This window comes from Gobio gobio (assembly GCF_949357685.1).
Source record: "Gobio gobio genome assembly, chromosome: 20".
NCBI lineage: Eukaryota > Metazoa > Chordata > Actinopteri > Cypriniformes > Gobionidae > Gobio > Gobio gobio.
In genome coordinates this window covers 1,133,465-1,144,442 of record NC_137113.1, presented here as the reverse complement: position 1 = coordinate 1,144,442, position 10,978 = coordinate 1,133,465, and the positions used below count along the sequence as shown (strand labels likewise).

The 10,978-nt window shown below is 43.6% G+C and overlaps 1 protein-coding gene across 1 annotated transcript in view; it reads right to left on the bottom strand.

The window, feature by feature from the left end:
- fmn2b (formin 2b) overlaps window positions 1-10,978 on the bottom strand; it is a gene marked incomplete at its 5' end in the record, with an annotated part of 122,932 nt that overhangs the window by 9,453 nt on the left and 102,501 nt on the right. The window contains 2 exon segments of the mRNA XM_079845517.1: window positions 6,746-6,895; window positions 9,567-9,618. Of these exon segments, the coding sequence (XP_079701643.1) occupies window positions 6,746-6,895; window positions 9,567-9,618 (202 nt within the window).

Below are 10,978 nucleotides of genomic sequence, written 5' to 3'. Positions count from 1 at the left end.
GTTAAAGGATGAAAATGAAGTGAGTTTGTGCTCAAAACAACAAATATCAGCCAATCAGAAAAACACTCGTTCTCTTTGAATTAAGGGTTGATTTGTTCTTGAGGATTTGTTCAGAAAACAGACTTAACATTGTTTTTAAATATAAGGAAATTCTGCTTCTCCAGTAAAAACATGATCATTTTAAACGAACGGTTGAACGCAGGAGACGCGATCGCTTTTATATGATGAATAGATTTAGTTAAAGTGGCAGTGAAATGTGTGTTTGTGTCACACGGCTACTCCTTCAGTTAGACCGTCTCTGAAGTGACACGGGGTTAAACACACACACACACACACACACACACACACGGGACACAAAGCAGCGGCGCAGCTCTTCACATGAGTGGCTCCTCTGAGTGCTCTCTGTGTCAGACAGATCCATCTCTCTCGGCTCCAGCCGGCCTTCTGTTCCCACACACACCACAGGCTTTCATGACAAATTGGGGCGAGTGATGAGAGAGAGAGAGAGAGAGAGAGAGGGAGGGAGAGAGAGATAGAGAGGGAGAGAGAGAGAGAGAGAGAGAGACTCTTTGGGGTATTAGGTGGCGCTGGCGGAGAAAGGCAAACACTTTAGCACAGATCGTGTGATTAAGACGAAACGCAACCCTGGGTTTGGGATAAAGCCGCTCTGTGCGGGATAAAGCTCTGCAGGTCCGAGCCGCCCGTCTCGCCTCTACATCTGAACCATTGTGTGTCCAGTTATACACCACAGATTGAGTTTCATGGCCTGGCAGACGAGAGCCCGTCGCTGCAGAGGTCAGAGGTCACTGCGATCGGCAGAAACCATCACCTGTACGCCGTTCCCACACACTGAAGACGAGGACACATGATGAGGAGCGGGAAACTGACATCACCCATACGCACACACACCTCACCTACACACACACACACACACACACGTTCCCACACACTGAAGACGAGGACACATGATGAGGAGCGGGAAACTGACATCACCCATACACACACCTCACCTACACACACACCTCACCTACACACCTACGCACCTACGCACGCACGCACGCACGCACGCACGCACGCTTTTAAAATAATAGACTAATTCACAGCAAGGCCGTAACAGGTCAAAGAGAACAGTGAGAGTAAAATTCTAGGTCTAATTCCAGTTGGGAAATTATCTTTTTGGAACTGTTTGTAAAAAATATTTGCATTAATTTGCGTCAAATATATTATTAGTCCTGATATTCTTCACATGAGTGAGTGAGTGAGTGAGTGAATAAATACTTAGATCTGCGATGTACTTTCGGATTCTCTAGTGGTCTGGTGGTAGAATTTTTGTCAACCGTGTCAAAGGTTCCGGGTTCTAATCCGCTCTCATGTAGTTTTTCTTCATTAAAATCAAAGATGTTCATCAATGATTGTATAATAAGACCATGGACACGTTTGCTTTTTGTTTTGTGATTTCACCGGAAAGAATAGAGTCTCTCTCCGCAACGGGATAGATTGACGCGCTTGATTTGATTGGCCATCTCAATCATTTTGACATTGACGAGCGCTGTTATGCGGCGTTCACACCAAACGTGAATAGAGCGTCTGGCGCGAGTGATTTCAATGTTACGTCAATGGAAAGGCGCGTTGACGCGCGCCTGGAGGTCCTGCGGCGCGAAGGACCCGAATTGAGCGTCTTGCGCGATACGCGCGAGTGGTGCTTTTGTGCATTCACGCGTTTGAAGTGAATTCGCGTCTGACGCCCGAGTTGAAAAATGTGAACTTTGGCGTCAATTCGCGCCACATTCACCAATCAGGAGCCTGCTCGCTGCTGTCACATGATGAAGTGATGATGAGAAACCCCGCATAATTAAAAAATACTACTATTGTGTCACAATGTAGTTTTAAGACTTTTTCAGGTGAGAATGTAGTTGTTTAAAGCTCAAATCTGTGGTTTATTTATAAAGAGAGCGCCTATTTAAAAAAAATAATCTTGTGTTTTTGGAGTTGTGAGCTCCAGGCGATCAGCGCTCATGAACCCAGAGAGAGCAGCCTCACCTCAGCCAGTCCTTCTGCATCTGCTGCTGCTCTGATGGCCTGTAGAGCCTCATCTCGTGGATCTAACGGACGATCTTTGCTCTCATGAATCATCATTTGTTGTCTAAATCGTTTTGACTGAGGGCAAAGAGAAGTTTCATAACTTTATATTTTAGGATATTTAAATATACATGTAGTGAAGATAATGTAGGAGTTGCCTGGACCACATTTGTGTGGCTATTCATGTTTAATATATATGTTTAATGAAAATGCAAAGAGGCAGATGGTGTTTGATGACATTTCTCCTGGAGCGCCTTGAACGCACGTCAATTTCGCTTTCAGCACTTGATTTCTACGTGCATCCAATTCGCCGCGGACGCGCAAATACATTCAAAATGTTTGCGCGTATAAAACGACGCGGTAGACGCGATTTTGACGCTCTATTCGCGTTTGGTGTGAACGCAGCATTAAACCACATTCGTTTCAACTGTCTGATCAGCTTCGTTCGTCTGTTCCTGTCAATCACGGTGTCAACCAATTATACTGCACGAGGGAGGGGCGAGCCACACTCTCTCTCTCTCCCACACACACACACACACACACACACACACACACAAGAGGCAGCAAGCGCGGCAAACGCTACACACGCAACGACTCAGCAAAAAAGGTGCTTTTCAGAGCAACGCGCGGGCCGCACTAACACTAAACTTTGATGTCAAGAAGGGGGCCACAAAATATCATCCTGCGGGCCGCGAGACCCCTGATTTAGACGAATAAAAGAATGAAGTTAAGAGCAAAACAATGAAGGTGCATGCGAGCGGGTGTGTGATGTACAGATGTGGAGTGTGTGTGTGTGTGTGTGTGTGTGTGATGGACAGATGTGGAGGGTGTGTGTGTGATGGACAGATGTGGAGGGTGTGTGTGTGTGTGTGTGTGTGTGTGTGAGAGATGGACAGATGTGCAGATACAGCGCTCATGAATAATGTAGAGCGGCTGAAGGGCTCGTCTGTGTGTGTTGACTCTGGGCGCTATCGCGGCGCTCATCACAGCACTGGAGCTAGCGGCCCAGCGCCGGTACTCTTTTCATTAGCGGGGTTACACAAACACACAGGGTCATGTGACGCGCTCTCACTTTCACAGTGAAGCGTAATGTGGCAGATATAATCTAATATTAAACACATGGCACAGGTTATGGGAGAGTTAAAGCGCTTCGGTCTCACTGCACCTCAGGTGAACGCTCAGACTTCAGATGGAACAAGAGGAAGAGCGGCGGCCATCTTTGATCTTCACAGAGACGAGCGTCTCACTGAGGAAGAAGAGCGGCGGCCATCTTTGATCTTCACACAGAGACGAGCGTCTCACTGAGGAAGAAGAGCGGCGGCCATCTTTGATCTTCACAGAGACGAGCGTCTCACTGAGGAAGAAGAGCGGCGGCCATCTTTGATCTTCACACAGAGACGAGCGTCTCACTGAGGAAGAAGAGCGGCGGCCATCTTTGATCTTCACAGAGACGAGCGTCTCACTGAGGAAGAAGAGCGGCGGCCATCTTTGATCTTCACAGAGACGAGCGCCTCACTGAGGAAGAAGAGCGGCGGCCATCTTTGATCTTCACACAGAGACGAGCGTCTCACTGAGGAAGAAGAGCGGCGGCCATCTTTGATCTTCACACAGAGACGAGCGCCTCACTGAGGAAGAAGAGCGGCGGCCATCTTTGATCTTCACAGAGACGAGCGCCTCACTGAGGAAGAAGAGCGGCGGCCATCTTTGATCTTCACAGAGACGAGCGTCTCACTGAGGAAGAAGAGCGGCGGCCATCTTTGATCTTCACAGAGACGAGCGTCTCACTGAGGAAGAAGAGCGGCGGCCATCTTTGATCTTCACAGAGACGAGCGCCTCACTGAGGAAGAAGAGCGGCGGCCATCTTTGATCTTCACAGAGACGAGCGTCTCACTGAGGAAGAAGAGCGGCGGCCATCTTTGATCTTCACAGAGACGAGCGTCTCACTGAGGAAGAAGAGCGGCGGCCATCTTTGATCTTCACACAGAGACGAGCGCCTCACTGAGGAAGAAGAGCGGCGGCCATCTTTGATCTTCACACAGAGACGAGCGCCTCACTGAGGAAGAAGAGCGGCGGCCATCTTTGATCTTCACAGAGACGAGCGCCTCACTGAGGAAGAAGAGCGGCGGCCATCTTTGATCTTCACAGAGACGAGCGCCTCACTGAGGAAGAAGAGCGGCGGCCATCTTTGATCTTCACAGAGACGAGCGCCTCACTGAGGAAGAAGAGCGGCGGCCATCTTTGATCTTCACACAGAGACGAGCGCCTCACTGAGGAAGAAGAGCGGCGGCCATCTTTGATCTTCACAGAGACGAGCGTCTCACTGAGGAAGAAGAGCGGCGGCCATCTTTGATCTTCACAGAGACGAGCGTCTCACTGAGGAAGAAGAGCGGCGGCCATCTTTGATCTTCACAGAGACGAGCGTCTCACTGAGGAAGAAGAGCGGCGGCCATCTTTGATCTTCACAGAGACGAGCGTCTCACTGAGGAAGAAGAGCGGCGGCCATCTTTGATCTTCACAGAGACGAGCGCCTCACTGAGGAAGAAGAGCGGCGGCCATCTTTGATCTTCACACAGGATGCGCTGGAAGATTGATCTCTCCGCTAATCCCAGGAATGCTGCTCCACACACTTCTCCGTGTCAGAACAAAGCTCTCCTCCATCACACACACACACACACACACACACACACACACACACACACACACACACACACACACACACACACACACACACACACACACACACACACACACACACACACACACACACACACACACACACACACACACACACACACACACACACACACACACACACACACACACACACACACACACACACACACACACACACACACACACACACACACACACACACACACACACACACACACACACACACACACACACACACACACACACACACACACACACACACACACACACACACACACACACACACACACACACACACACACATCTCAGACCGTCCCATGATGCACCTGCACGCTCAGGTATTTGCAGTAATGCCACATTAAATCACAGTTCACACGGACGGCAGACGCTCCTAAAACAGTCCATCACTTTTACAAAAAATATCTTAACGTTTGAGATGATGATTAAAACCAGAGCAAATCTCAGCCAATAGACTCATAAATCAATAACTCAAATGCGAGTCATTTTCACACCCACTGATGACATCAGTTGCTCTGACCTCTGCTGCTCTTCCTCTAGGGGCTTCTCTGCTCGTCTTCCCGAACAATTAAACTTCCTCCACTCCAGTGAAACCAATGCAATTTATTCTTCTTCAATAATATTTTTTCTTTTTAATTTTGTATTTTGAGATGATTTTATGGCATTATGGTCTATTTTTGCCATTGAAAATTATAAAAAAAAAAAATTCTTATTGCAGTATTTCAGGTGAAAATAGAGCCTCGGCCTTTGAGGGCAGATTATTGCCTCTTCTGGAGTTATTCCAGAGCTCCTGCACTCGTGTGTGTGGCCACTAGAGTCTCTCAGGAGAGGCTGGAGGATTCACTAGTGCTCTTTTCAACACATTCAATCATTTTTTTGTTGTTGATGGATTTGAATATATATTTAAAAAATCTCAAAGACTATTTATTATTAAGTTTTCGATATTTTTTTGTTTGTAGAAATATAGATTTTTTTTCTGTGAATTTGTGTTTTTGCAGATTTCCCATTCATTTCCTATGGTGGTCATTTTTGACCGAAGTGCACAAGTGGGAGTGTTTTTTTACGACCAATCAGCATGCTCGAATCATGACCCCAATATTGTGTGTGTTTACAGTCCTAATGCTAGAAAAGTCACCAAGTTTCACATCATTCTGATGAAGCTGTGATTTTTACAAATTCAAAGTTTTTCATAGGTGTGTGTGTATAAGTGTGTGTGTGTGTGTGTGTGTGTGTGTGTGTGTGTGTGTGTGAATATCTCACTCTTGATGTTTTAGAGTGTCACCCCTTCACTGCTGTGTACTTTTTTCAGCATCGTGGTCAATTTGTAGATTGTACACACAAATATTCAGAGAATGTGTTTTTGCAGATTTCCCATTCATTTATGACTGAATACAATGAACGCTATTTTTTTTTTAGACCAATCAGCATGCTCGAATCATGACTCCAATTGTTTTGTGTTTACATCCCTAATGCTAGAAAAGTCACCAAGTTTCATATAATTCTGATGAAGCTGTGATTTTAGAAATTCAAAACAGAACATTTTCCGGTCAGAAATGACGAAGAGCACCAGAGGGTTAAACAAACACTTAATTTTGTTCAATTTCCCAGAAATCCAGACTTCATTTCTCATTAATGGGTGAACTGGCCCTTTAAGAGACTGACCTACTGTTTATTTATTCATCCGTGACTCCCAGTAAATTACAGTTTTATGAATGGATTCCGCATCACAGAAATCATAGGGCGCTGATTTAATGCCATGATATTGAATTTAAGACTTTCTGATCCAATTGAAGACATTAAGGCGTTCAAATGAAGACTTTAGGAGCGGCGGGAACCCTGTAAAACACACCTCGCCGCTCAGATGTTGTGTCTACACACTCCCGGACCGAGAGCAGCGCTTCATAAAGCAGCCGGAGCGCTTACGCCACACTGATCCGGGACTAAACACTGACGCCACGGCGGGAAACACACACACCTCTCCTGCAGAATGACCTTGTTCTCCTTCTTCCAGGTGTCTTTGAAATCGCTGGAGAACTCGTGCCAGACGGAGAAGAAGGTGTTGGGCGAAACCTCTTTCTCTCCGCACTTGGCCTTGACTGAGAAGAACACACACAGCTCCAGGAACCTGCCGCACACACACACGGGATTCAGAGACGAGGAAAAGAGGATCCAAACGGACACACCAAACACTCATTTCTGTTCTACTTTCTGAGAAAGCATTGTAAGACACAATACTCAAGCACTGTAAAAGGTTTAGCACACACTCAACGGACTGGCTTCTCTCCTGAATGATTTCCCATGAGCCTCTTCAGACTAGGCTTGTTGTGATAGTCGGTTAGACATCACCGTCGTTACGATTTTTTATAGTAAAAAAATAATTTAGTCAGTGTTGTGCAGTAGCTTGTCAGTTACTTTTAAAACAGTGTAGCTTTTCCAGTAGTAAACTACTTTCTCCAGCAAGTAGCGATGTAGACATTAAACGATGTATTTTGTTTATATATTGATTATGAAAAGTGCAAAGATTCGAGTGGGTCAGAAATGATTGACCACTTCATTAAGTTTGTTTTGTAGAAAGCCTTTCTTTAAAGTGAGTTTCGTTTTGTATAAATTGTATCGTGATTTTAATCAAATGTTTCATCAGCCAATCGCCGGGATTCAATAAATAAGAAGCAAATCGGCTATAGCAGACAATAATCGTGGCATGAAGGTGCGGGAGCGATCACTCGCATTGCACATGAACTGGAGCGCGTCTCATAAATAAACCCAAACTCAGCCTCACAGACATGAGAAATGTGTATAGAAAGCCATTTTGCACTTTGACAGCCAGTTTGACATATAGGCTATATTTGATTATTGTGTGTAATGATTCGGACAGTTTTTACCATTGAAATGACTGGGGAAAAAAGTGTCCGAATAACCCTGAATTCACCCCACACTCTTTGAAATCGTAACTAAATTGTATTTTGTTGCTTGAAACCCCAAATATTGATGACACATTGATGTCTTAAGACACCAAACCATCAGTTTCTGCGAGAAACCCAACAGTATTTGTTTATGTTTTTTTACCTCTTCTCAGACGAATGTCATCTAGTGTTCCCAGCGCCATAACTTTAGGCGAATAAGGTCAAAATACTGCCGTGATCATAGATATATATACGTAGATGCCTCATTCGACCGATCCGCGCAGGCACTAATGAGGAATCTATGTATATATCTATGATCGCGCCGGTATTTTGACCTTATTCGCCGTAAGTGATGGCGCGGCTGATGCAGAGCCATAGAAAAAAATTAAATGCATTTTTAAATATGAATTTTTTCTTACACAAACGCGTTGATTCGCTTCAGAAGGCCTTTATTAACACCCCAGAGCCGCGTGGAGCAGTTATATGACGGACAGTTGCATTTTTTATGGACTTCAAAAACAGAGCAACTATTACTGCCATTATAAAGCTTGGATTAGGCTGGACTTTTGTAATATAACTCAGATTTTATTCGTCTGAGAGAAGAATGTCACACACACCTCGGATGATTTGAGGGAGAGTAAATTATGGGCTAATTTTCATTTTTGGGTGAACTATCCCTATAAGTGAGTTTGTCATTGTGCTGTTTTGTTGTTGTGTTTCTCATTAAGAATAATAGTCTAATGAACCCACCATTCAAGCAACCCGCACGCAAATTGGCACTAATTCTAAACCGAAAGTAAAATGCCCACGGCCGCTCTCATTCATTCACGGTGTGTCCACTGGTGCGCTCTCAGTTCGTTGGAATTCATTGAAAACCCTCGCTTTGCTCCGCTCCATTATGAATGCCTGAGCGCATTTAACTTTCAGTGTAGAATTAGTGATTTAAAAGCCCCCGCCGTTGATACCAGTGTTGGGAAAATCTCCTCTCATCCCTACTTCAGACCTTACTGTACATGAATTATGAGCGTCCAGAGGCTGTGTGTGACCTCCTAATTCAACTTCACAAATTGAACATAGAAATAAAAACAAAAATAACAGTTTTCTCTTAGTCTTAAGTGCAACCATAATCAAATTACTCTCTCAATATTCAAAGTGCCAACAGAGAGCAGAGCTCAGAGGTGTTTCCCACTACACAGCCCAGCAGAAGACAGCTTTGATATTGTATGTCGCCTAATTTGCACGAATCACGGAGCTTGCGTTTACTTTCGCTTTCGATTGGCGATCGCGCGTACTCTGTGTAAAGGGTGCAGCGGTGCGGAGCGCGGTTTCGTCCGCCATGGTCCTGTCAGTCATCTCACCTCACTCTCGTCATGTGATCAGTGATTCCTGCAGCTCAGACGTTTACAATACTTTACAGTTGAAGCGACCATTATCCAACTGAATTAAATGGTTTTTATTTCTATAAAAAAGCAAAACACCAGTGGATGATATAATGTAAACGTAGCGGTGGCGTATCCGATGCTAATTTCACCCTCACAGCGATATCGTGAGACAGCTTTTATCTCACAAGATCTCGTCTAGTTTAAACATTCAACGTTTATCCTGCGGAAAGGGTTTCTATGGTAACGCAGTGTCCAATTGAAAAACACTTTCAGCGTGTAAAGTTGTTAGATATCAATTTCAAATTTGGAACAACTTGATTAGACATTATGGCTTCGATTTTACAGTAAATGTAGAGGTCAAATTAATTTGTGAAATATACATTTTGTATAAAATTATTTTTTTTAGTTCATTACATTTACAGAAAACAAACTTCTTTGCACTAATTTGTTTAAACTATTGTTTGTCTATCCATCCATCCATCTAAAAAGTAATGACAAAAAGACTCCTTACATCTTGTGGGTTTCACCGAGTTGCTTCTCTTGACATTCCAGCTCAGTTTTTGCTGTAAAAAGAAGAAAAGACGACATGTTTTGAATCTTTAAATTACATAAAAAGAGTCTGATGAGGATTCAAAGCATCTCCATGTGAGTTTACAGACATAAAACATTCATTTCTACTAGAGATGCACCGATTGATCGACCAGGGATCGGAATTGGCCGATTCTCTGCATGATCGGCCCTGATTGGCCGATCAGTCTCACGAATAAACCGTCACTTCATGAGAATTTACCGTTTCATTTGAGAAAACGGTCATATCATGAACACACACTCCTTCACGGCAACCCGTCAAAATAAAAGTTTGGTTTAAAAAAAAATGACAGAATATATTGGGCTACTGTTGTACAGCAGATTTAGCACAGTCTCTATGTAATAATAATAATTATGCCTAGATGGTTGATTATTTTTCACTTGATCTTTTTTTATAAACAATGTTTACTCTTAAACAGCAGACAGCCTTTAAATGTTTATGTATTATTTACTTATAATGATTATCATTAAAAAAAAACGTTTTTTTTAAATGGTACCAATTTCGTTTTTTTAAATATTTTTTTATTTATTTAGCCGAGTACCGTAAAGTTTTTATGGTATTGGTACGGACTTCTGTAATTTTGGTACTGTGACATCCCCACTGGCAACATTCATTAGCCAATCACTGAGCTGTTATTTGGAGGAGTACTGTACACTTCAGGTTTGCTCATTCATTGGCTCTTTTGACTTTTGGAAGTAAAAAAGAGAAAAAGGTCAATTTATAATGTTTTGCTTCATAAAGCAACTGATTTTCAGTTATTTCTACTTCTTTCCAGGCACAGAACTCTTATTTTTTGAGAGTTGTTTAAGTGAGAGAAGATCCTGTTGTAATGTTTAATAACTTATAATAAAAATAAAATGTTGCTTTGAAGAAAAAGTGGATTTTTGTTTGTATATGCTGTCAATTATAGTTCTTCTCATTAACAAAAAAAATCGGAAATCGGAATCAGCCAAGAAAATCGCAATCAGTGCATCTCATTTTCTACAGCGCTTTACACCGCACAAGCTTCACAGAAATAAACACTTAATGTTACAAAAACTGAAAGCGCATTGAGCTGTAAAGCAGGTCTAGAGAGGTCAGGAGTGAGACTGTTAATCCGGATCATTCAGAAGCAGAGCTGCATCATTCCCAGTTTTCCCAGATGTCTCTGCTCCAGAAGAGACAGAAACAGACAGTCAGACGAGGAGCGGACGGTTTCTAGGAATCACGATGTGTAATTGAAGCCAGAGAAGCAGCAGCGGCCGTTAGAACATCTGCCCGTGTGTGTGTGTGTGTGAAGGTGAGATCAGACCTGATGAGAGCAGAGCACGTTTACTGTCCATGGCTTATTAATG